Source organism: Pholis gunnellus (genome assembly GCF_910591455.1).
Source record: "Pholis gunnellus genome assembly, chromosome: 8".
NCBI lineage: Eukaryota > Metazoa > Chordata > Actinopteri > Perciformes > Pholidae > Pholis > Pholis gunnellus.
Genome location: NC_136534.1, coordinates 19365390 through 19391742, shown reverse-complemented (window position 1 = coordinate 19391742; position 26353 = coordinate 19365390). Strand labels below are relative to the sequence as shown.

At 39.2% G+C, this 26353-nt stretch overlaps 5 protein-coding genes and 1 long non-coding RNA gene across 8 annotated transcripts; all 6 read right to left on the bottom strand.

The window, feature by feature from the left end:
- Positions 1-1325: 1325 nt before the first annotated feature.
- On the bottom strand, positions 1326-3302 carry apoc2 (apolipoprotein C-II). Its single transcript, XM_079164148.1, has 4 exons — positions 3217-3302; positions 2853-2915; positions 2574-2730; positions 1326-2483 (listed from the first exon to the last, which is right to left on the bottom strand). Exons 2-4 carry the CDS (start codon positions 2899-2901, stop codon positions 2396-2398), a joined length of 294 nt encoding a protein of 97 aa, XP_079020274.1. The 5' UTR covers positions 2902-2915; positions 3217-3302; the 3' UTR covers positions 1326-2395.
- A 4395-nt stretch (positions 3303-7697) lies between these two features.
- On the bottom strand, positions 7698-9305 carry apoa2 (apolipoprotein A-II). Its single transcript, XM_079164430.1, has 4 exons — positions 9250-9305; positions 8978-9022; positions 8335-8566; positions 7698-8128 (listed from the first exon to the last, which is right to left on the bottom strand). Exons 2-4 carry the CDS (start codon positions 9018-9020, stop codon positions 7972-7974), a joined length of 432 nt encoding a protein of 143 aa, XP_079020556.1. The 5' UTR covers positions 9021-9022; positions 9250-9305; the 3' UTR covers positions 7698-7971.
- Positions 9306-10452: 1147 nt separating this feature from the next.
- On the bottom strand, positions 10453-11035 carry LOC306700325. Its single transcript, XR_013767203.1, has 3 exons — positions 10988-11035; positions 10798-10882; positions 10453-10648 (listed from the first exon to the last, which is right to left on the bottom strand). It is a non-coding gene; the product is annotated as an uncharacterized lncRNA (long non-coding RNA).
- Positions 11036-14366: 3331 nt separating this feature from the next.
- On the bottom strand, positions 14367-15567 carry LOC306700548 (apolipoprotein C-I-like). Its single transcript, XM_079165587.1, has 4 exons — positions 15491-15567; positions 15008-15077; positions 14758-14893; positions 14367-14649 (listed from the first exon to the last, which is right to left on the bottom strand). Exons 2-4 carry the CDS (start codon positions 15060-15062, stop codon positions 14601-14603), a joined length of 240 nt encoding a protein of 79 aa, XP_079021713.1. The 5' UTR covers positions 15063-15077; positions 15491-15567; the 3' UTR covers positions 14367-14600.
- A 1460-nt stretch (positions 15568-17027) lies between these two features.
- LOC306700065 (uncharacterized protein) lies at positions 17028-21119 on the bottom strand. 3 transcript variants are annotated; one of them, XM_079164957.1, is made up of 4 exons: positions 21042-21119; positions 17933-18002; positions 17455-17818; positions 17028-17340 (listed from the first exon to the last, which is right to left on the bottom strand). In XM_079164957.1, exons 2-4 carry the CDS (start codon positions 17985-17987, stop codon positions 17292-17294), a joined length of 468 nt encoding a protein of 155 aa, XP_079021083.1. In that variant the 5' UTR covers positions 17988-18002; positions 21042-21119; the 3' UTR covers positions 17028-17291. The 3 variants fall into 3 exon arrangements, 2 of the variants coding, with proteins under 2 accessions (XP_079021083.1, XP_079021084.1); XM_079164958.1 differs by lacking the exon at positions 21042-21119 and adding an exon at positions 18395-18409; XR_013767190.1 differs by lacking the exons at positions 17028-17340; positions 17455-17818; positions 17933-18002 and adding exons at positions 20391-20459; positions 20574-20643 and having other exon boundaries at positions 21042-21103.
- A 1467-nt stretch (positions 21120-22586) lies between these two features.
- On the bottom strand, positions 22587-23966 carry LOC306700064 (uncharacterized protein). Its single transcript, XM_079164956.1, has 4 exons — positions 23943-23966; positions 23482-23551; positions 22992-23367; positions 22587-22879 (listed from the first exon to the last, which is right to left on the bottom strand). Exons 2-4 carry the CDS (start codon positions 23534-23536, stop codon positions 22831-22833), a joined length of 480 nt encoding a protein of 159 aa, XP_079021082.1. The 5' UTR covers positions 23537-23551; positions 23943-23966; the 3' UTR covers positions 22587-22830.
- Between the last annotated feature and the right edge of the window lie 2387 nt (positions 23967-26353).

The following is a 26353-nucleotide window of genomic DNA, read 5'->3' as shown; positions in this document are numbered from 1 at the left end:
CAAGGTTTTTTGAGGACAGTGGGAGGAACAGACTGCTTTATTACTGTCCAGCATCATTTCCAGTCCAACCTTTGCGATAACCTTATCAGAGATATTTCCAACACCTCCGCTAAACAGTATGTTCTGTTAGAGTGACACACCTTATTAAGAAAGACTCTTGTTCATGGTGTATGAAAGATAATGTTCAGACATTATAAATTCCAGTTACAGTTTCTGTGTTTTGGTTTCATAGTAAAAAAATGTGTTATAGTTTGTGCTAAGTGCACTGTAAAATAAATAATGGTGTCATAGATAAATGAACAAAGCTTTTGTAGCACCTCAACAAGTACTAATAAAGGAGATAGGGGTGGAGACATTATGCCCACTGCTGTTTAGAAAGTTAATAGTTTACCATGGTGCAATTTTAAGAGGATTGTCTTGAAACATCACAGATTGCACAACTCATATTGCCCTTTTGGGAAACCAAGGTATTTGCTAATAGTATTCTCGTCCCCTTTGAGTCTCTAAAAATAAGTTTAAGAATATTTTTCCGTTGATAAATAATGTCTTTTTGACTTATTACTAAGGTAGTGGCACAATGCAAAGCTGATTAAAATGTCCTGAGCTCAGCTTTTTTTATTGATTGCTATTGGGGTCAAAATCTAAATGACTAATGATAATGTGGGCTTACAAAGTCTGGTGTCCTTGTGAGATCATTTGTATGGCACCCTGTCCTCGTGTGAACTTCCTCTTTCATTAGGCGCCACAGCTGTTTCCAAAAAGAACACTCAGCACTGCTTGTAATGATGAATAAAGTTGTAGACGGCATCAATAGTTCATGGCGTCTTCCGATTCTAAAAGTGACCTTTGTACTAGAACAAAGGGTTACAGTGTCCGGATACTTAGAATATGCTGAATGAAGGCAATTCGTGTGTGTTATCCTTTTGTGACATATGTTGCCTGTGACACTAAACGTTACTTAGTGTAAATATCCGAGGCTCGGAGACAGATCTCCGAGCAGCCTTGATCCATATATACTGTATGTGAATCAACTCTGTCTCCTTCTTGCACGAATAAAAGGCCTATGATTAATGATTTTCCATCGGTCTCTCGTGAATTTTCCTAACAATTGCAGTACAACTTATTGTACTCGGGCAAAAAAAACAATTGGTTACATTTTTACGTGATCGTTTTGTGGACGCATTTGACTAAAAGGTCAATTTGACCCCAAATGCCTCCCTAAATGTCCCATATTATTAATGTTTTGCATATTATTTCCTTCTCTTTTGTCGTTGTATACAAAGAGAATCTTACTAATCTTCCTGGGGTCCACATAAGAAAAGATATCCATATAAAACTTTAATACAACCATAAAAGCAAGGTCCAAAACTATCAATAATTACATCCAATTGATCAAATTAACACATAATAACACAACAAAAGAAAGATTATAATTAAAAGAAAACAACCAAACACACCGTCGGCCACCGCATACATATTTTGTAACAACTATACAAGATGATGCTTGAAAGCAAATGTATCTCTCTTGTTTGTTTTGGTTGTAGCTTAAAAGAAGAGGCCACATGTTGTAGATTTATGAACTAATTAAAAATCATAACATCCTTGCATCACTACTTGTCAGAATCCTCAAAACAAACCTCGGTCTTTGTTGTTTATTCATCTCTGTCGGTTTCTCTGCGCTCACACATTACATGTTGTTTCTTTTCATCCATTATTAATTGCAACAGAAGCCTCTGTTCTGATGCTGCCTCCGCTGATAAAAGCACGGCGACTCGTTGCAGATTCATACAGACATAAACATGTGATCCTTGGCATCATTCAGATAAAAAGGAAATGCAGGTCTTACACAGCTAGACAGGAGAAATATGCACAATTTACTATATTAAACTGTAAACTGAATGCACAGTTATCCACCAGAAGTCTTTTTTTTGTATAAATATTTTATTTCAAAATATGACAGAAAAATTTAAATGTATCCAGATGAGGGATGACTGAAAACACCAGTAGGTGGCGATATATCGTTCAATTATTTTCATTATTTTGATGGCTGGTTGTTTCTAAGCTCTGAGACCCAGGGAGAAATGTGTTGGTACTTGATAAGGTGTTGTGAGCTCCTTTGCCACTGCCCACCAACTTGTTCCTCTGTGAAAGCTGTTGTTTTTTCAAAAGATCACAGTCCCTGTTAGTGGGTTGTCTTTATTTACCGCCAGTGCAGTGGCCCAAGTAAGCGCCACAAAGAGCAAGAGGTCCACCTTTTTTTTAAGATGCCTTTTGTAGGTTCTAAGGCTTGGGTGAGGTGAGATACGAGCAAGTTCAGAATCTCAAAAATGGGCCTTATCGTGTGGAGCTTGAAAGTTTTCACGCTGTCAGACAAGGTAGATGAGGTAATTGGAGTTTATTTGTGGTAAAAGGTGTGATACAGCTGGTCCTGTGCAATGCCAGCGTAGGTGCTCACGACTGTGGTAGTATCAGCGTAAAGGTTCCTGTGGGCGACACGCAGAAAGAGAAAGGTTTATTTATGAATCCACACTTTTTAGAACTGCGTCAATGAATCTGTGTTTAAAATCTCTTACTTTGCCTTCTCCTCCAGCTTCATGCCCTTGAGGTTCTCCAGGTATCCACTGGCCGTGTTGACGGCACTGTCATAGTAGGACCTGATGCTGTCTGTGATCTTGGTCAGGGTGCCCTGCTCCTCCTCAGCCTGCCTCGGCATACGGAAGCTTTCGGCGCCTGCACAAAACAGGTCAGAGGCGTCAAACGGTGCCACGTTTTGTCAGTAAAAACAACACATATAATTCATCACTGATTTATCCTATTCGGAATTCAATTTCATGGCCTGAGAATGCACTTACTGACAGCGAGGAGTGCAACCAGCACAGTAATGACCAGCAGCTTATTCATGCTGTCACTCGTATCTATGAGGACAGAGAATAGAAAGACACGTTTAAAAGCTTACCTCACTTTATCCACTAGGGTGAGACATTGTCATACATTTCTCCACTCATAGCTGATAGATTTGTGCTAATAGATTTGTGTTGATATTAACTGTCTAAGTCTTTTTTTTACTAGCCTCAAAACAAAAACATATTTCGGATTTAGAATTATGTTGAACATACATGTTATGTCGTAAAAAAAATAAATTTCCCCTGAAATTTTGTCATATCTAACATAAAAGTCATGCTTTTCTAAGACTGAAGTAAAAGTGGCAGTACTCACTGTATTCCTCTTCAGAAAACAGAGTAAGAGGCACCAATGGCCCAACCTGTTTATATAGGAGCGAGAATATGTTGACATGTGGCTCCCAGGGCCAAAGTGCACTCTGTGGAAGATAAACCTGCACTGTTGCCCGGTTTGTGTGAGTGTGTGACATTCCGTCTTGATAAAACAGACGTTATGGCAAACACAAGAATCTGAAAATAAAGGGGCTTGAAACATCATCAAAAGCCATTGATTGGATATTATAAACAAAGGGGCTGAAGGGGGGCATCATGTTGGTACATTTACCATTAACTCTGTGTCTGCACGCTACCTTTGAATACACTTAGATCAATTATTTTCCATTGATTCTGTTAGCAGTTCATTAAAGCAGCACGATCTTACACATTGCCCTGACCACAACCTCCACGAGGAGGCACTTGTTACTTGCCCAATGTTGGTGATGCGTTCATGTCACATTACAATAGTCCTAAGTCCCACTAAGATGGCATTAAGTCTAGAGTGTGTTGAACACGTCATCCGGCCAATTCGGGTTATGAAATATTGAGGTAATATTGGGTCAATATTTATTTGGCAACAGTTAACAGACACCTTGCAGCTCTTTTTTTATGAAAGGTTGTTTGGGGTTATTTTTTTGTTCTCTCTTCCACTTGTTTTTCAATCATCAGTGGGCTAATCAGAAATGGAGAAACAATTGTTTCACAAGATTTGTTGGCAAATGTTTTTACGCAATTTGACACTAGGAGTACAAAGTGCAGACCTTTTGGTTTCGTGAAATTTCTGTTGTTCGTGGTGTGCTCATACACTTGTTATTTATTTTTATATAGTAATAATACTTAATGTTAATTCATTTAAAATTATTTTGATGGGGTTTTTTTAATGAATATATTTTTTGTCTTTATCTTTGACTGTTTTGTCTTTTCAGCCTTGAGGTTGGTAAATATTTGGACTCCAGTGCAAAAACCTTTTTGTTTGCCCTGGCAGAACATTTGTGCGGAGGCGTAATGCATTCATTAGGGCGAAAGAACATTTACTCCATTTTTCTGAATTAAAGACTATTATCTCAGAATTCTTAGAAAGGTTTTTATTACAAAAAAATCTGAATCTCCTCTTTTTTTCGGAATTACTGAGATCCTTTAAGATCTTGTGAGAAACTGCACCTATGGAACGCATTTTAAGTCAATTTTGCGTAAATACATAAATAATTAATTAAATACGCCTATGAAATAAATCCTCAAATATATTAATGAGCCAATACATATATTATTATATAAGATAATGTAATTACAAATGTATAAATGAGAGAACTTAATTCGATAAATAAATAAATAGTTTTTTATTTAAAAAAAATACTACTTTTGTTAATTTCAGGGAACTTTTATTTCCAATTGCCACATTTCTTTCCTAGCCCTGTTTCTTTCCATCTTCGATATTAAAATGAATGGGGTGTGGTTATCGCACAGATTCAGACCAAAACAACAGCACAAGAATTACAGTCAGGGCCATAAGTATTTGGACCGTGACACCATTTTTCTAATTGTGCCTCTTTACACGACTCCAGTGGATTTGAAATGAAGCAGTCAATATGTGGTTGAAGTGTAGACTTTCAGCTCAATGGATAAAACTAAAATATCACAATGACTGTTTAGGAATTACAGCCATTGTTACATAGTTCTCCACATGTTCAGAGGCTCAAAAGTAATTGGACAAACTAACATAATTGTGAATATAATCCTTATTTTTAATACTTTGAAGGAAAATCTTTTACAGTCAATGACAATGACATCACCAGAAACGTTGAGTTTTTTCCCCTGGAGATGCTTTGCCGGGCTTTTTACTGCAGCCTCCTTCAGTTTCTGCCTGTTTGTGGGTCTTTCTGTCTTCAGTTGTATCTTCAGAAAGTGAAAAGCCTGCTCGCTTGGGTTTAGATCAGGTGACTTACTTCGCCAATTGAAGAATATTCCATTCCTTTGGCTTGAGAAGCTCTTGGGTTGTGTTCACATTATCTTTTGGGTCATAATCCATCTGCACTGTGAGGTGCCATCCAGTCAGTTTTGTAGCATTAGGCTGAATCTGAGCAGATAGTATAGCCTTAAACATCTCAGAACTCATCCTGCTACTTCTATCAGCTGTTACATCACCAATAAACACCAGTGACCCAGTTCCATTGGCAGCCATACATGCCCATGCCATAACACTGCCTCCACCAAGTTCGACAGAGGATGTGGTTTGTTTCAGATCATGAGCCGTTCCTTTACTTCTCCTCACTTTTCTCTTCCCATCATTCTGGTACAAGTTCATCTTGGTTTCATCTGTCCAAAGAATCTTGTTCCCAAACTATTCAGGCTTTTTTAGATGTTTTCTGGCAAAGTCTAATTGGCCTTCCTGTTTTTATTATTTATTATTTGGATCTTGTTGTAAACCTTCTGTATTTAGATTCATGAAGGCGTCTCTTGATTGTAGACTTTAACAATAGCACACCTACCTCCTCCAGTGTTCTTATCTTCAGTAGATGTTATGAAGGGGTTTTTCTTCACCAAGGAAAGAAGTCTGCCATCATCCACTTTAGATGTCGTCCGTGGTCTTCTGGGCCTTTTGGTGTTGGTTAGCTTGCCAGTGCATTCCTTCTTTTTAAGAATCCTAATGTTGCTGCTATCTTTCTGATAGGTTTGTTAAGTTTTTTCAACCTAATTATGGCCTCCTTCGCTTGCATTGACACCTTTTTGGTCCGCATGCTGAGAGAATCTATTTTTTCTATTATTATCTGCATCATTTGTCATGAAATAGTGACAGAACAGGCCTTTATTGACTTCTGTATATTCTTATACTTTATTTATGTTACTTGCTTCATTTGGTTTCTTCAGGAATTATTAAAAAAATATCATAGGCATATTTAATTATTTATTTACTTATTCAAATTACTTAAATGGCTTATAGGTGAGAGCTTTTCGCACCTATGGTTGAGGTATCTTGTTAATTTAAAAAAACTGAGCAGATTCTTTTTCCATGAAAACCCTTCTCGTTAGTTCAAATAGCGACAGTGATAGAAGTCATTTTCTCTGTAATGGCTACATGTTGATCGAAACATGATCCAACCTCTCGTGTCATGTTGCTTGTGACCCGGGGTCAGTTTAAGCACAGCTGTGGCCAGCTGTGGGATCAGACAGCTTGTGGTTTTCATTGAATCCAGCTGATTCAGTGCTGTGATGTCTGCTAGAGACGACATTAAACTGCGTAATTGAGCTGTCGGTGCTTACGATGACAAAGACACAGATGTATATCTCAGTTTTGTTGTGTCACGTCTAGAACTCTGTAATTACACAGTCGGGATATTTTTTATAATTAATCGAAATGCTTAGAAAGTTATAATCACCAGAATGTCTGAAATGAGGCAGAAATTAAGAATAGCACATCCTGCTGCTCTCACACTGCACGCCATCATTCAAAGTGACCTCAGGCTTGGCCAACTGGTAACGTCTATTAACACTAAATAAAAGAAATGCTTCATTGAGCTGTGATTCATTGCTCACTGTAACAAAACTGAGAAGATGCCTTCGACACCTTCATTCCAAGTAAATATGACTCTTGGAGGAATAATCCCTGTGGTTTTGCACTTTGATGATTGACAGATTATAGCCGACGCCTCTCACCCTGGACACAAACTGTTCGTGCCCCTTCCATGTGGCAGGAGGCTGAGGTCCATCATTAACAGAGCCCGGGTCCCCCACTGACTCTGTCATCCCCAGGACAATTTCCTACCGGTCACTCCCCCGCACATCCCTTCTAGGTTCTTAATGAAATACACTCGACACTTTTACACTACACTTACATCTCACTTGTTTATAGTCCCGCTATCTGTTCGTTTGTTCACTTTATTTTATATTTCACTTTATTTTATATTTCACTTTACTTTATATTTTACTTTACTTTATATTTTTCTGTACATTTTAATATGTTTCTACTTTGCACTGTGTTGACTGTTGTTGATTGTTTAATGTTATACACCTCCCGCCATGTCAAATTCCTTATGTTCAACATACCATGGCAATAAACAGTTCTGAGCACATTAATACATTAGCATAGGAATAAACAGGTCGCTGGCATTCACCATTTAACTTATTGGGCCCAAACTGAGATTGAGAAGAGCTCTGATTTTAAATATATACTTTTAAAAAACTTGATCTTTCTGTATTTACTGGTGTAACACTTTCTTTTTTTTGTATCAGAATTGCAGCTGATCGAGAAACGCCTCATAATGTTCGAATGGAAGATCTTCATGTATATGGCAACAAATTAAGATGTTTTTTCTTTTCTTTTTTGAAATAACTTTGAGATAAGTTTGAGCTATGATGAAAACAGTGATTAGTGGATAAAATAGTATTGATAGGATGACTTATGCCACAAAATAAAGCTTTATGATACCAACTGTGGAAGTAAACCTTCAATCTCTTGATGAAGAAGCACATTTCATGTAGTTTCCGTTCATTTTAATGAACACAATCACACAAATACGATCACAATCACACAGAGACTTTGGTTAGTGTATCAAACACATAATACTGTACATGCACAATTTGCATAGCTGGTGTTCGCTTTGCTTTTAACTCTGCATGATTTGGCACAAATTATTATTTGAAAAGGCAAAGGATTGTATTTGCATTGTGCATCACTCTTCTCAGCCTAAACTGGTGTAGTTGCTATGATCTAGTATCTATTACAGGCTACTGAAAGGTGCCTTGCTCCAGTTGGTCTTCTTTACTCTGCGGGCAGGTATTTGTCCAGATGGACCTTGATGACGTCGATGGTGTTGCTCAGGGATTCGCCGACGTAGGGGCGGACGTAGTGTCCGTACAGACCCAGCACTGATGTACGGGCCTTGTCCACCAAGGGACCCGCCTCTTGGCCCAGACCACTACACAAATCAGGGAAGACGGATTATTTAAAGAAATCTCCATAATAAAAAGATTCATCCATTGCCTAGAAAAACCTTACATTTTATGTGTAAGTGTATTCTCAATATAAATTGTGATTTCAGAGAAAATGTGTAGTTGATGTGTTGGTTTCAGGGTCAGTAATACAGGACATTTGCAGCAAGGATAGTTCTCGGTGAACACTCACGTGGCAATCTTGACGAGGGCTTGGAACTCAGGCTTGGTCTGCAGCCCCTCAACGTAGTCTTTGGCAGCCTGTCCATTCTCACTGTTACCGGCGCCCTCCAACAAAGGAGCAGCACCGACCTGCAGCTTGCCGAAAGCATTCAGCAGCCTCTTGTAGAACACAGATTTCATTGCATCATACTTTTCAACTAGATCCGCCGCTGGTGTGGGAATCTGACACAGGCTCACGGAGACTGGAATGGAATCAGAAAAGTAGGATTGTTAAGATAGTGTTGTAAAAAAAAAAACTAAAATACAGATGGGAATCAGTCAAAGAGCATCAAGAAATGTTAATTTGAAAAAACTATTGATGTGAATTATTACTATTACTTGTAGAAAACCTACTTTGCATATCTTTACAATACACCACCCAGCCGTGCAACAGTTTGCATTACATTATTGCAACAAATGCATTAAAAACATATTAGATTTGATCATTTTTATAAAAAGGGATTGAAGAAAACTAAAAGCATTTACATTTAAAACAAGTTGCTTCAAATGGCTCTGTGTTTTGTATATTTTCTATTTGTTCACGTATAAAGCTTCAGTTCAAAATCAAATCCATAAACTGCAATTGTTCAGAATGCATTGGTATGTTGCCTTACCCTGCAGAGCGAGGATCAGTGCCAAGGCGTATTTGGTATTCATGTCTGCAACAAAAGAAAAGAAGAAAAAAAACATCAATTTAAATTCTCTGTTGGGTGATTCAATATTCTTTTCCAGTTTTTGACATTTTAACCCATGCGTAAGGATAAACAAGAAGATGCAACTGCAAACACTGAATGCAAAAATCAAATAACTTGTTTTAGTGAAATCTATACAGAAGTAGCTTCAGAAAAGAAGCTGCGAACGCTGCTGCAGAAAGAAGAGTGATTACCTGCTGTTGTGTTGGATGTACGGATCCAAAAAGTGACAGTCTTCTCTGAAAGTGAGTTGTCTGTAACTGGGAGCTCACATCTGGACAGGATGATATAGGGGGGGACTGCAAACAAACGTCATCTGAGGAGCATACACACACCTACACACACGTGCGTGCACATGCACACTCCCACACATGCATGTTCACCTAAACAAAGTCCAGTGTACACGATATTCCCTTTAAATATTGTATGTTGAAATAAGACTTATGCAATGTTGCACAAATGACAGTTTATCTGTATTCATATGGCAATGCACTTGGAGCCCTACTGATAATACTGCGCATAGGTGTGTTTTGCAAAAAGTGCTAGTGCATGCCTGTCAAAATTGTTACGTCTCACGTGGAAAACTAACTTTTAAAGCAACTCATGTGTTGTTACCTGCTGTAATTAAATATATTTTGAGTGTATTAACTCATGCTAATAAACATTTATTCGACAGCAAATCAGAATCATTTTATTCTGTCTGCTCAGCGATAGAGTCAAATGGTCTGCAGGTCAACCAACCAGGACATGTCTAGACACACAGTACTGTACCCAGAGCAAGCAATGCATGCTGGGATTTCTGCTTTCACCTCTCACCCTCATAACCTGAGACAGCATCCTTGCAGGGTTATAAAACACCTTTTTTTTAATATAATGATTTAAACGTTTTCCTTTTTCTTCTGTGATTTTCTATTATTACTTTTTCCATCTGTCCTATACTTCTAGATGTTGGGAAAGGGTACTTCTACACTTCTGCAGCCTCTAAAAATAGTAAGAATGTATTTGTTCAATAGCTAAATTGAATGTAACTCATTCAGTATCACATTCAGTAAAGTGCACGTTTATACTAAGTAACTGTAGATTGATTATTGTCATATTATACATCAAATCATACCATGTATGTTGATTAATTTACCTTCTGATCACATACTTCATTATATTATTACATTATATTCATTGCTGCCATTAAACATTCCCCCTCTCTCTTTGCCTCCCTTGCAGGACATGCTGGACCCATACAGCAACAGATAATATCGATTCTTTCTGTATTTGACTTAACCAGCAAAGCCCGATGAAACATTACGACATGATCAGTTCAGCATTGAATGGTAATAATTGCAGATATGCCATGTGGTCAGAACATTCATTTATTTGTCAGCTTTCCTTTAGTTGTGAGGTGGTAGAGCAGTGATATTAGTTGCCTACAGTGGCCTGTAATCGTCAATAGTTATCTGGATCTTCTCCCACACAGAGCTTTTGAGGTTAGAGGCCCATTCAACGTAATCAGTCACTGGTTGGATGAGGTCTTCATAGTAATCACCAATAACACTCAGCACTGGTCTCCCCATATCTTGGACTTTAGCTTTGAATTCCCTATGAGATGCACAAGTTCACAAATTAGTAATAAATAACAAATGCATCGATGTGCACACAAACAAAATATCTCAACAATTCAGATAACTGGCAATCATTTACAGAGAGCTCCAACGTGCTTGCATTAACGATGATACTGATAATGATACCTGGTTTTCTCCGCTAGCCTCTGCAGGTATCCTGGAGAGTCAGGTTGTATTGGGGCCGGGGTCTGGGCCAAAAGTGGGCCACATGCTGCGGAGGAGGACGTTTGTCAGTCAGGAATAGCAAAGACACAACAAGCTCAGAAATGAAAGGACTGAGGCTGAGGATGTAGAATAAGTACTTTTAAAGCCATACCTTGCAATAGTAAGACGAGTCCGAAAACAAGCTCTTTCATATGCATCTGCCATGAGAAACACAACAATCACCAGTTTATTTGTCATATATTTTTACAGTGGTAAAATAGCACATTATGTTAGAGACATATTTTTTTTTCAACTAAGTCCCTTTTTAATAATAAAATCATCACAATATCGAATGAAACCCCTGATTTCAAAATACGATTTGCAAAGGATCAAAGGATATTTTTACCTTTTCCTCCAGCTCTTGTCAACAGAAGCTGAATCACGCAAGTGTTATTGAGCCATTTTATTTGTATTAGATGACCGCAAAAGCATGAACATTGGTCCAGATCGGATAACCATTCATCATGTGGTTTTTTTCATCATTTTATTGACGAAAATCAGAGAGACAGCAAAGCAACAGGTCTTTGACTACATGGTTACAAACAACACACAGTAGGGTTCTTCTTACTCTCTTATTGTCTCTTAGACTGTTGTGACATTCTAACAAATACTAAGAAAACACTCTACACAAAGTTTGGGGATTAGTTTTTCATTTCCTTGTTAAATGTTATCTGTATCACAATTTGAATGGTTGACCTGCAGATCTTGAACCCTCGATATCTTTTCAAGATCAACATTAGCTGAGTTCACTAACTGTCCGGGTGCCCTTTGGATCAGATATCGCAAACCATTTGGCGGGGGCTGATTATGTATACAGGCCAGACTCTGGGCAGAGTCCACCACAAAATCAATTTAATGTTCTTAGGCTTCAGAATTGCTGCATGTTCTGAATGGGAATAATGCAACGCTTGTGTCGAGATTAGAGTTTATAACGACGACGCACTAACCTGATCTCACAGCTGTCTAAACAGATGGGATCGAGATATTTCCTTGTTTTTAAATAGTGTTTGGTTTTACACATCTGTACTGTCCTATAGTAGTGTGTTTAAAATGTGTGTGTGTGTGTGTGTGTCCCTAACATGACTGCAGCCTGCCAGTATGCATCAGAATAGTTATATTTACTGTAAAACATGTACATTTAATAAATACAAATACAAAATATGAATACAAAACATAGACAATTGTGTTTTGCTTAGAATACAATCGTGTTAAGGGTCAAAATATTGTGTATAAAAGTATGTGTGCATATACTGTATACATTTGTAAATGATAGTACCCCTTCTCTGCTGTCATTTAACAGCTTTGTGATGGCTTTAGTCAGGGAGGTTAGAAACGAGACTTTTTTAAACTTAACATATTTGATTTTAGGGTCAAGTTGCTTTTAGTTTAGCATCAGGAAGTCGATTTTCCACCAAATCCAACAATTGAAGCACAAGCTTCTTTTAACATGTACAATGCACTCTCTAATTAGTTAAATTGCTCAAAAGGATGTACTAAATGACAAATAAATTGAAGTGAAAGGGATTTAAATCTAATTTCAGCCCACACACCTGATGCAATACAATCATAATCTGTGACCTCTGCACACAAGCTGCCGCTGTCACTCTGTCACTCTGTTCTCTTAACAGGAACAGATTTCAATGAACTGGGACAACTGGTGGATTATTAACCCAGCATAAACACTGACTTTAGCCCAGGAGTTGTGAAATGCCAGAAAAGTAGCCATGTTGGCACTTGCCCTTTGGTACCAGCTATTAACACAAATAAACTATTATGCACCAGATGCTGCTGGCTGTTTTATTGTTCAGTGATCAGCTTTAGTGCTGATTAATATGATATCGACCCTAGTGTAATTTGGTTAAAGTACTTTAAATCCATTAAATTGTGATCAGTCATTGGTTGGTTGTTTAATGAACTCATCAAGGTAAACTTAATTTTAGCTTTTTTTAGTTTTAAATCTTTTATACTTATATTGCGCTGGGCCGTAGTGGCAGCAGGCTGAGGAGGGTATTCCAGACGTCCCCTCTCCCCAGCAACGCTTTCTAGAGACCCCGAGGTGTTCCCAGGCCAGACGAGATGTTTAATCTCTCCAGTGGGTTCTAGATCTTCCCTGGGGCCTGTTAACATTTGGACATGCCCAAAAATCCTCTAAAGGGAGGCGTCCAGGAGGCTTCCAGATGAGATGCCGGAACCCCCTCAGCTGGCCGATGTGAAGGAGCAGCTGCTCTACTCTGAGCTCCCTCCGGATGTCTAAGTTTCCTCACCCTATCTCGAAGACTGAGCCCAGCCATCCTACGTAAGAAGCTCATTTTGGCCGTTTGTATCCTCAATCTCGTTCATTCGGTCGCTAACCAAAGCTCATGGCCACAGGTGAGGGTTGGAAAACGTATGAACTTGTAAATTGAGAGCTTGGCCCTACAGCTTAGCTCCCTCTTCACCACAGAATTCAGGTAGAACGCCGGCATGACTGCTGTCGCTGCACCAACCCAACTGTCCATCTCACACTACATTTGACCCTCACCCGTGAACAAGACCCCAAGATACTTGAAGTCCTCCCTCCCTTGGGGCAGTGAATCACTCCCAAACCGGAGGATTAAATCCGCCATTGTCCGGCAGAGAACCATGGCCTCAGGCACTGACTCTCATCCCAACCGCTTCACACTCGGCTGCAAACGGCCCCCGTGCGTGCTGAAGGTCACTTTCTGAAGCAGCCGTTCTGGCCAACCATTACCGGTTTGCTGTTTTCAGAGATCCTTGGGTCAACCAAGCCCAAAGGTTTATGTCCCGAGATTTCAATGAATGAAAATACAGCCTCAACAGAAATAGGGATAACATCAAAGGTCTGCTGTTAAGTCCTTTTCTCAAGAGGAAAACATCTCTTTAAAAGGACTTGATTATGAATAGAGTTTCACTATAATGAAACACAGATGCACCTCAGTTTAATATCACACTGATTGAGCAGACTTGATTAAATGACTAACTGCAAGCCTGGAAACTGTTTATGTCTGAGTAGTGGAAAGGTGTTTTTTAATCTGAGAATATTTAACCTCTGACAGTTTTCATGCTGGCCTTAAATTTAGTTCCCCAATAACCAAGTAGGATCAGGTTTTGCTTGTTATGTATGTTGTTAATATGGATTTACAATGCAAAGAATGGAATCGCAGCTTTCATTTAAATGTATTTTTCTGCCTCTAATATTTTAGATGAATAAATAAATCAGTCACTCGCTGCAGTGTTCGTCCCTGTAAGTGTACCTTTTCTCAGGAAGTTTAAGAAAATGTTTACATCTTATAAGAAAACTGACCTTTCTTGTAAAAACATTAAGTGAGATCATTTGAAAATAATCTCAACCCATGAATTAGTGTATTTATCACTTATTATGAAATGTAACCGTATTTTAGAACTCTGTGCGTGATTTAAAAAAACAGTTTGTAGAGAAATGAATTGCAGTCATTTATGTAACATATGGGAGCCATACTTATATACACCACAACTGTTCATTTTTTTTATTTATTCAGTACATTCAGATGTTCTAATTTTCCTTCCATTATGAAACACTGATGCAAACACAGGATGTATATTTAAAAAAAAAAATGTATCTTCAAATTATATAAAACATCTCTTTACAGAGAGGCAACGTTCATCTGGTCAGCATAGCAACGGTTCCTTTGAAGGGGCGGAGGGCGGGTTGTAGGCTGGAGACAGGGACGTGTCTACTGGTTCATTTACGCCAATTTGGCCTTCAGATTATCAATCTGCGTCTGGAACCAGTCCCTGAGGAGGAGAAGACAAAAAAAACACGTGTTACACAGATTCAAAGTGTGCATGCTGATTGATATATGTGTGCCTACTTATTTCCCATGTGTGTGTGTGCGCGCTTACCGTGAGTCCGTTGCGAATTTGCTGTTTTGTATGTCTGCAAAGGTCGCCTTGGCCTTCTCAGCCAGGTTCTTGCTCGCCTCAGCCACCTGATCACCAAAGTTACTGAACCTCTCCTCGATGGTCTGCTCCTGAGCCTCTGTACGTGAGAGCGATGGACAGAGACGGACAAAGTTACACAACATGGAAGAAGAACAACTACAATAGAGCAGCGAAGATATTTTATTTTGTTATTTATTAACATAATACATACCTGTGTATGCGACAAAAGCCAGCATCAGCACGGCAACTGCAAGGTACAGTTTCATCTTTGCTGTGGATGTCTGAGGAGGAAGGAAAAAGACAGGTTGCAGTTTATTTGTGTCGCGCATAAACACGTTTACATGGCACAAGCGTCAAAAGAGAGAAGCAATGTTAAGTCTATAAGTAGCGCCCCGTACGTCAGCACCACAGCGACTGGACAGTTCCCTTTACATTCAGTCCGTTCTTGACAATTTAATGATTAACAACTAAAAGCTTAATATCCAGCAATCTTTGTGGTGGAATTTTCTCAATTTTGTTGACATGCAAGTGTCGCCATGACAAAGAAATAAGTCTCCTCAGGTTAAAGTAAAACGTTTGGATAAATAGGCTACATGCAGCATCTACGCGTCAACGTCAGTGTCCTGCAGTTAAGAAAAGGAAAAAGATATTTTTTTCAGTTCCAAGAGTGATGCAAATGAAATGTCAAACATACCTGGTGTCCGTTTCAGAGAAGGAAAAAAAACGATTGTGTTTGAGCATCTAAGTGTGTTCCTCTTTATAAACCCACTCGGTTTTAGGAGGGTGACGTAACACCAGACTTCAGTCAACATGTCCACGTGGAGACCTTGAGGTATCACTGCCCTCTTGATTTGGCACCGATGTAGTTGTATTGAAAGATACTGATTATGAGAAAGAGCCACTGAGCAAATAAGTTACATGCCTATTTGTGCCTTATTTATTGCAAGACAAGAGACAAGACATATAGTCAGTGTATGGGAGAACGGTGTGATTTTGGTGTGTGCGTGCGTGCCTGAGCCTTTAGAAATGAAAGAAATGACCATAAGAAAGTACATAAATGAGAGGGGAAATTACATAAATTACAATATAATAACATCCGTAACGCGCCGCAAGTAGTTTTTTGATTACCTCAGGAAACTCAGGGAGGGATATGAGTCTCTGCCTAGTTCACGAAGGACGTGTTAGGGTTCAGGAATCCCTCAGAGTGCTCTTTACATTGCTCAATCAGGGTCCGCAGTTCTCCTCCCCTGCTTAATACAGACTGAGCCAAACTTTCTCGCTTTCTGAGTATTCCAACGGTTCGTGAGAACTTCCTTGAGGCCATCCGAACGTCTATATTCTCCCCAAACTCGCCCCACACTCTGGTCTTTGCTAACCGGTACCGGTTTGCTGTTTTCAGAGACCCCTGGTTCAACCAATATGTCCCCAGATGTTTCAATGAAATACAGCCTCAACAGAAATTGCAAAGGCGAGGCCTCCGAATTTTTTTAAAATTTCTTCACAGCATAGTTCAGTTTTTCGAAAAGGCCGTTATATCTTACAGGTCTGCTTTGAAGTACTTTTCTCAAGAGGAACAAAAATCTCTGTAAAAGGACTTGATCATGAATAGATTTTCACTATAATGAAACACAGATGCACCTCAGTTTAATATCACACTGATTGAGCAGACTTGATGAAATGAGTAACTGCAAGTCTGGAAACTGTTCATGTCTGAGTAGTGCAAAGGCGTTTTTTAATCTTAGAATATTTAACCTCTGACAGTTTTCATGCTGGCCTTAAATTTAGTTCCCCAATAACCAAGTAGGATCAGGTTTTGCTTGTTATGTATGTTGTAAATATGGATTTATTGATTAAGGTAAATGTGTGTTTAATGTAAACAATGCAAAGATTGGAACCACAGCTTTCATTTAAATGTGTTTTTCTGCCTCTAATATTTTAGATGAATAAATAAATCAGTCACTCGCTGCAGCGTTCGTCCCTGTAAGTGTACCTTTTCTAAGGAAGTTTAAGAAAATGTTTACATCTTATAAGAAAACTGACCTTTCTTGTAAAAACATTAAGTGAGATCATTTGAAAATAATCTCAACCCATGAATTAGTGTATTTATCACTTATTATGAAATGTAACCGTATTTTAGAACTCTGTGCGTGATTTAAAAAACAGTTTGGAGAGAAATGAATTGCAGTCATTAATGTAACATATGGGAGCCATACTTATATACACCACAACTGTTCATTTTTTAAATTTTTTAAATTTATTCAGTACATTCAGATGTTCTTATTTTCCTTCCATTAAGAAATACTGAAGAAAACACAGGATGTATATTTAAATAAATAATATTTTCCACTTTGTTTCTTCAAAAAGATTATCTTCAAATTATATAAAACATCTCTTTACAGAGAGGCAACGTTCATCTGGTCAGCATAGCAACGGTTCCTTTGAAGGGGCGGAGGGCGGGTTGTAGGCTGGAGACAGGGACGTGTCTACTGGTTCATTTACGCCAATTTGGCCTTCAGATTATCATACTGTGTCTGGATCCAGTCCCTGAGGAGGAAAAGACAAAAATAACACGTGTTACACAGATTCAAAGTGTGCATGCTGATTGATATATGTGTGCCTACTTATTTCCCATGTGTGTGTGTGTGTGTGCACGCTTACCGTGAGTCCGTTGTGAATTTGCCGCTTTGCATGTCTTCAAAGGTCATCTTGGCCTTCTCAGCCAGGTTCTTGCTCACCTCAGCCACCTGCTCGCCAAAGTGAGTGAACCTCTGCTTGATGGTCTGCCCCTCCTCGTGAACCTCAGCATGAACCTCCTCATGAGCATGAGCGGGAACCTCCTCGTGAGCCTCAGCATGAACCTCCTCGTGAGCTTCAGCATGAACCTCCTCGTGAGCGTCAGCGTGAACCTCCTCGTGAGCGTGATCCTGAACCTGATCGTGATCCTGAGCGTGATCCTGAACCTGATCCTGAGCCTGATCCTGAGCCTGAGGCTGAACCTGATCGTGATCCAGATCCTGAGCCTCTGTAGATGAGAGCGATGGACAGAGACGGACAAAGTTACACAACATGGAAGAAGAACAACAAAAATGGAGCAGCGAAGATATTGTATTTTGTTATTTATTAACATGATACATACCTGTGTATGCGACAAAAGCCAGCATCACCACGGCAAATGCAAGGTACAGTCTCATCTTTGCTGTGGATGTCTGAGGAGGAAGGAAAAAGACAGGTTGCGGTTTATTTGTGTCGCGCATAAACACGTTTACATGGCACAAGCGTCAAAAGAGAGAAGCAATGTTAAGTCTATAAGTAGCACCCCGTACGTCAGCACCACAGCGACTGGACAGTTCCCTTTACATTCAGTCCGTTCTTTACAATTTTATGATTAACAACTAAAAGCTTTATATCCAGCAATCTTTGTGGTGGAACTAAGTGTTGCCATGTCTAAGAAATAAGTCTCCTCAGGTTAAAGCAAAACGTTTGGATAAATAGGCTACATGCAGCATCTACGTGTCAATGTCAGTGTCCCGCCATTAAGAAAATGAAAAAGATATTTTTTTCAGTTCCAAGAGTGATGCAAATGAAATGTCAAACATACCTGGTGTCCGTTTCAGAGGAGGGGGAAAGACAAAGAAGATTGTGTTTGAGCGTCTAAGTTGTTCCTCTTTATAAACCCACCGTAGGAGGGTGATGTAACACCAGACTTCAGTCGACATGTCCACGTGGAGACCTTGAGGTTGGTCTCCACTGATGTAAATGCATTGAAAGATACTGATTATGATAAAGAGCCACTGAGCATATAAGTTACGTGCCTAATTGTGCCTTATTTATTGCAAGACAAGAGACAAGACATATAGTCAGTGTATGGGAGAACGGTGTGATTTTGGTGTGTGCGTGCGTGCCTGAGCCTTTAGAAATGAAAGAAATTACCATAAGAAAGTACATAACTGAGAGGGGAAATTACATAAATTTCAAAATGATAACGCCCATAACGTGCCGCAAGGTGCTTTTTGACTACCTCAGCAAACTCGGGGAGAGATATGCGTCTCTGCCTAGTACACGAAGGACGTGTTAGGGTTCAGGAGTCCTTCAGAGTGCTCTTTACATTGCTCCACGATATCCTCAATCAGGGTCCGCAGTTCTCCTCCCCTGCTGAATACAGACTGAGACAAACTTTCTCGCTTTCTGAGTATTCCAACGGTTCGTGAGAACTTCTTTGAGGCCATCCGAAAGTCTATATTCTCCCCAAACTCGCCCCACACTCTGGTCTTTGCTATAGCAACCACGGCAGCTGCAGCCGTTCTGGCCAACCGGCACCGGTTTGCTGTATTCAGAGCCCCCTGGTTCAACCATGCCCAAAACATTATGTCCCGAGATGACTCAACAGAAATTACAAAGGCAAGGCCTCTGCATTTCTTTTGCATTTCTTCACATCATAGTTCAGTTTTTCAAAAAGGCCGTTATATCTTAGAGGTCTGTTTTGAAGTACTTCTCTCAAGAGGAAAAAAAATCTCATTAAAAGGACTTGATCATGAATAGATTTTCACTATAATGAAACACAGATGCACCTCGGTTTAATATCACACTGATTGAGCAGACTTGATGAAATGACTAACTGCAAGCCTGGAAACTGTTCATGTCTGAGTAGTGCAAAGGCGTTTTTTAATCTTAGAATATTTAACCTCTGACAGTTGTCATGCTGGCCTTAAATTTAGTTCCCCAATAACCAAGTAGGATCAGGTTTTGCTTGTTATGTATGTTGTAAATATGGATTTATTGATTAAGGTAAATGTGTGTTTAATGTAAACAATGCAAAGAATGGAACCACAGCTTTCATTTAAATGTGTTTTTCTGCCTCTAATATTTTAGATGAATAAATAAATCAGTCAATCACTGCAGTGTTCGTCCCTGTAAGTGTACCTTTTCTAAGGAAGTTTAAGAAAATGTTTACATCTTATAAGAAAACTGACCTTTCTAAAAAAATTAAGTAAGATCATTTGAAAATAATCTCAACCCATGAATTAGTGTATTTATCACTTATTATGAAATGTAACAGTATTTTAGAACTCTGTGCGTGATTTAAAAAACAGTTTGGAGAGAAATGAATTGCAGCCATTAATGTAACATATGGGAGCCATACTTATATACACCACAACTGTTCATTTTTTTAATTTATTCAGATGTTCTAATTTTCCTTCCATTATGAAATACTGATGCAAACACAGGATGTATATAAAAAAAAAATTCCATTTTGTTTATTAAAAAAGATTATTTTCAAATTATATAAAACATCTCTTTACAGAGAGGCAACGGAACTATTTCATCTGGTCAGCATAGCAATGTGTCTTTTGAAGAGGTCAGCGGTCCGAGGTGGGGGCGGAGTGCGGGTTGTAGGCTGGAGATGGGAACGTGTCTACTGGTTAATTCTGGCCATTACATTTTCAAACTGCGTCTGGATCCAGTCCCTGAGGAGGAGAAGACGAAAAAACACGTGTTACACAGATTCAAAGTGTGCATGTGCCTACTTATTTCCATTGTGCGCGCCTACCACGGGTCCGCCGCGAATTTGCTTTGTTGTAGCTCGTCAATGGCCGTCTTGACCTTGTCAGCCAGGTTCTAGCCCACCTCAGCCATGTGCCCGGTAATGGTCTGCTCCTGAGCCTCTGTAGGTGAGAGCGATGGACAGAGAAGGACAAAGTTACACAACATGGAAAAAGAACAACAAAAATGGAGCAGCAAAGATTTTTTATTCTATTTTTTATTCACATGATACATACCTGTGTATGCGACAAAAGCCAGCATCAGCACGGCAACTGCAAGGTACAGTCTCATCTTTGCTGTGACTCTCTGAGGGGGAGGGAAAAAGACAGGTTGCAGTTTGTTTGTGTCGTGCACAAACACGTTTACATTTCACAAGCATCTAAAGAGAGAAGCAGTAGCGCCCCGTACGTCAGCACCACAGCGACTGGACAGTTCTCTTTACGTTCAGGCCGTTCTTTACAATTTAATGATTATCAACTAAAAGCTTAATATCCAGCAATCTTTGTGGTGGAATTTTTTCAATTTTGTTGACATGCAAGTGTCACCATGACAAAGAAATAAGTCTCCTCAGGTTAAAGTAAAGCGTTTGGATAAATAGGCTACATACAGCATCTACGCGTCAACGTCAGTGTCCTGCGGTTAAGAAAAGGAAAAAGATATTTTTTTCAGTTCCAAGAGTGATGCAAATGAAATGTCAAACATACCTGGTGTCCGTTTCAGAGAAGGAAAAAAAAAGATTGTGTTTGAGCATCTAAGTGTGTTCCTCTTCATAAACCCACTCGGTTTTAGGAGGGTGACGTAACACCAGACTTCAGTCAACATGTCCACGTGGAGACCGTGAGGTATCACTGCCCTCTTGATTTAGCACCGATGTAATTGCATTGAAAGATACTGATTATGATAAAGAGCCACTGAGCAAATAAGTTAGATGCCTATTTGTGCCTTATTTATTGCAAGACAAGAGACAAGACATATAGTCAGTGTATGGGAGAACGGTGTGATTTTGGTGTGTGCGCACGTGTGTGTGTGCACGAGCCTGAGCCTTTTGAAATTAAATAAATGACCATAAGAAAGTACATAAGTTACAATATAATAACGTCCGTATCGCGCCGCAAGGAGCTTTTTGACTACCTCAGCAAACTCAGGGAGAGATATGCGTCTCTGCCTAGTTCACGAAGGACGTGTTAGGGTTCAGGAGTCCTTCAGAGTGCTCTTTACATTGCTCCACGATATCCTCAATCAGTGTCCGCAGTTCTCCTCCCCTGCTGAATAAAGACTGAGCCAAGCTTTCTCGCTTTCTGAGTATTCCAACGGTTCGTGAGAACTTCCTTGAGGCCATCCGAAAGTCTATATTCTCCCCAAACTCGCCCCACACTCTGGTTTTTGCTGTTTTCAGAGACCCCTGGTTCAACCAATATGTCCCCAGATGTTTCAATGAAATACAGCCTCAACAGAAATTGCAAAGGCAAGGCCTCCGCATTTTTTTTAAATTTCTTCACAGCATAGGTCAGTTTTTCGAAAAGGCCGTTATATCTTACAGGTCTGCTTTGAAGTACTTTTCTCAAGAGGAACAAAAATCTCTGTAAAAGGACTTGATCATGAATAGATTTTCACTATAATGAAACACAGATGCACCTCGGTTTAATATCACACTGATTGAGCAGACTTGATGAAATGAGTAACTGCAAGCCTGGAAACTGTTTATGTCTGAGTAGTGCAAAGGCGTTTTTTAATCTTAGAATATTTAACCTCTGACAGTTTTCATGCTGGCCTTAAATTTAGTTCCCCAATAACCAAGTAGGATCAGGTTTTGCTTGTTATGTATGTTGTTAATATGGATTTATTGATTAAGGTAAATGTGTGTTTAATGTAAACAATGCAAAGAATGGAACCACAGCTTTCATTTAAATGTGTTTTTCTGCCTCTAATATTTTAGATGAATAAATAAATCAGTCACTCGCTGCAGCGTTCGTCCCTGTAAGTGTACCTTTTCTAAGGAAGTTTAAGAAAATGTTTACATTTTATAAGAAAACTGACCTTTCTTGTAAAAAAAATTAAGTGAGATCATTTGAAAATAATCTCAACCCATGAATTAGTGTATTTATCACTTATTATGAAATGTAACCGTATTTTAGAACTCTGTGCGTGATTTAAAAAACAGTTTGGAGAGAAATGAATTGCAGTCATTAATGTAACATATGGGAGCCATACTTATATACACCACAACTGTTCATTTTTTAAATTTTTTTAATTTATTCAGTACATTCAGATGTTCTTATTTTCCTTCCATTAAGAAATACTGATGAAAACACAGGATGTATATTTAAATAAATAATATTTTCCACTTTGTTTCTTCAAAAAGATTATCTTCAAATTATATAAAACATCTCTTTACAGAGAGGCAACGTTCATCTGGTCAGCATAGCAACGGTTCCTTTGAAGGGGCGGAGGGCGGGTTGTAGGCTGGAGACAGGGACGTGTCTACTGGTTCATTTACGCCAATTTGGCCTTCAGATTATCATACTGTGTCTGGATCCAGTCCCTGAGGAGGAGAAGACAAAAAAAACACGTGTTACACAGATTCAAAGTGTGCATGCTGATTGATATATGTGTGCCTACTTATTTCCCATGTGTGTGTGTGTGCGCGCGCTTACCGTGAGTCTGTTGTGAATTTGCCGCTTTGCATGTCTTCAAAGGTCATCTTGGCCTTCTCAGCCAGGTTCTTGCTCACCTCAGCCACCTGCTCGCCAAAGTGAGTGAACCTCTGCTTGATGGTCTGCCCCTCCTCGTGAACCTCAGCATGAACCTCCTCATGAGCATGAGCGGGAACCTCCTCGTGAGTCTCAGCATGAACCTCCTCGTGAGCCTCAGCGTGAACCTCCTCGTGAGCGTCAGCGTGAACCTCCTCGTGAGCGTGATCCTGAACCTGATCGTGATCCTGAGCGTGATCCTGAACCTGATCTTGAGCCTGATCCTGAGCCTGAGCCTGATCCTGAGCCTGAACCTGATCGTGATCCAGATCCTGAGCCTCTGTAGATGAGAGCGATGGACAGAGATGGACAAAGTTACACAACATGGAAGAAGAACAACAAAAATGGAGCAGCGAAGATATTGTATTTTGTTATTTATTAACATGATACATACCTGTGTATGCGACAAAAGCCAGCATCACCACGGCAAATGCAAGGTACAGTCTCATCTTTGCTGTGGATGTCTGAGGAGGAAGGAAAAAGACAGGTTGCGGTTTATTTGTGTCGCACATAAACACGTTTACATGGCACAAGCGTCAAAAGAGAGAAGCAATGTTAAGTCTATAAGTAGCGCCCCGTACGTCAGCACCACAGCGACTGGACAGTTCCCTTTACATTCAGTCCGTTCTTTACAATTTTATGATTAACAACTAAAAGCTTAATATCCAGCAATCTTTGTGGTGGAATTAAGTGTCGCCATGACTAAGAAATAAGTCTCCTCAGGTTAAAGCAAAATTTTGGATAAATAGGCTACATGCAGCATCTACGTGTCAATGTCAGTGTCCCGCCATTAAGAAAATGAAAAAGATATTTTTTTCAGTTCCAAGAGTGATGCAAATGAAATGTCAAACATACCTGGTGTCCGTTTCAGAGGAGGGGGAAAGACAAAGAAGATTGTGTTTGAGCGTCTAAGTTGTTCCTCTTTATAAACCCACCCTAGGAGGGTGATGTAACACCAGACTTCAGTCGACATGTCCACGTGGAGACCTTGAGGTTGGTCTCCACTGATGTAAATGCATTGAAAGATACTGATTATGATAAAGAGCCACTGAGCAAATAAGTTACGTGCATGCCTAATTACATAATTTTGTACGATTTTGGTAAATGCAGCACACTGATGAGGTGAATCTCGGTAAAAGTCATCATCCACCACAGTGTGCAGTGTCTAATCATCATTTACAAAGAAGAGGGCGTGAATAAAGAGATCAGATGGATCAATTTACTGTCAGAAATGTGTCCCTGTTGCACATTTTGTGAAAAATGCAACAATGGCGTCAATAGATAAGGTATGATGTGATGCAGGAGGAGCATAGTTCAGCACTGATAACGTTATAACCTCTAACCTGAGATATTTGGAAGCTCCTTTGGACCTAAGCCAAGCACACTGTGTGAAACAGCCTGATTCTTTTTTAAATCATGTTTGTCAGAATATTACACTTGTAGATTTCCGATGAAATTATCATTTTTCACTTCCATAGTTGCATACTTCATACCTTTGTGGCAGTGTGAGAAATATTCAGATGCTTTACTCATGTTTATGGAGGAAAGCCGCATTAGAAAAGTCCTGCAAGTAATTATCACTCAGAAGTTTCAGTGTTATATTGTTATAATATTCAATCATTGTTATTGATGATTCAACATGTAAGGCTAATATTGTATTTGGTCGAGGTGGAGCTAATTCTATCTGCTTTAAAATACTTGAACTACTTTAATTTGATCATTAACAATGCATCAAGGCAAGTCCAACAGGAAAAAACATTGTTTTTCATGCACTGATCAATTTTGAGATTTAGTGCTATTTTGCTTCCATAACATCTCTTTGTCTATTTGCCTGTGTAGAGTTCTCCTAAATTCAACAAACATTAGCATTAGACAATGCCTCATTTGCATATTTGGAAATAAAATCTTAGAAAAGTTGTAATCCAAAAAAAGATTGTCTTGATGTAAGTCATAACTGGGGAAGTTTCATTTTAACCTATAATACATCAATATACATATATATATCCTACAATATATCTTTAAATGCCGTTTTCCCTAAATATCTTTTTTCCTCATACTCATACCAGTTTCATTCCTGTCTGTATTCAGAACGTTTACAGAGAGGTTTGTTCATATGTCATTCATAGCCTGATCTATACAACATTTTATCACAAAAAATATAGCACATTTTATTTTTTCATGGTTGTATCCTGAAACCTGATTTTTTTTAACCTGGCTTTATCCAATGTTCAGATTGCTGTTCTTAGAAATGTATGCAAATTGGCACATATTCGATAAGATAATGTTCCATTTGTGTATTTAAATACACATTTTCAGAAAATTGTAATGCAAAAAAATAGTCTTAATGTAAATAATCAACTGGGGAGGTTCCATAGTTACATATTCTAACCTATTCACCTGGGGTGTTTCTCTTTGATGATCATACTTTTGTAAAAATATCCCTTTGAAAAGTAGCTATGTCTTTCAAGTAAATTGAGTTAAATGTTCAATATTTAACTCTGATATAGTAACTTTTTACTTCCATCTTAGTAACATTTTATATTGTGTATTGATTCCTTATTCTTTTGGCCAACTCTGCTGATTGAATAGTATCCTGAGGTATTTTGTTCATGAGGCAGAAGTCACTAGCTTTCACTCTCAAGCAGACTGCTTTTCTGCAATGTCCTGTTTTGTTATGGTGTAATTTTCCATTTACTTCTCTACTAAGTACCCTATTGCCTCACTTGATGTCTCTTTTATCCAGACCTTCCCTTTCTTAAAAGGGAAGTGAGTCAGACAAAACCCTATGTGGTCCATCTTGTAAGTTAGCATGCAACAGAACAACAGTACAGTTGGTTGAACTGCAGTAACCCTGTGACCTGAGTAAGAACCAAGAAGTCTGTGTCTGATAGTTTGATATCTGTTGTTTACACCAAATGGTCTGCTGCAAAGGGCCGAATGCCTATTTGATGCGAACGACTTGATCTATAAGGTGCTATCGCGATGATGAATAGCCTACAATTGAGTTCAATGAGCCTTCACATGCCTCAACACCCACATATTACCTCTGAAAGACTATGTCGCCGTCTCTTTTGTCATGAAGTGGCCAGTGGGTTTATGTATGAGCCTGTGCTTGCGTGCATTTAAGCTCCTCTTGAATAATTGTAGGAGGCATAGGGCGTGAAAGTGCACGTCCTGCGTGCTCCCAATTGGCAATAACAAGCCTACAAAAGGGCTGTTTTTGTGTTTGGCCAAGGGCTCATGTGGTGACTGATTTTGTGTGCCAG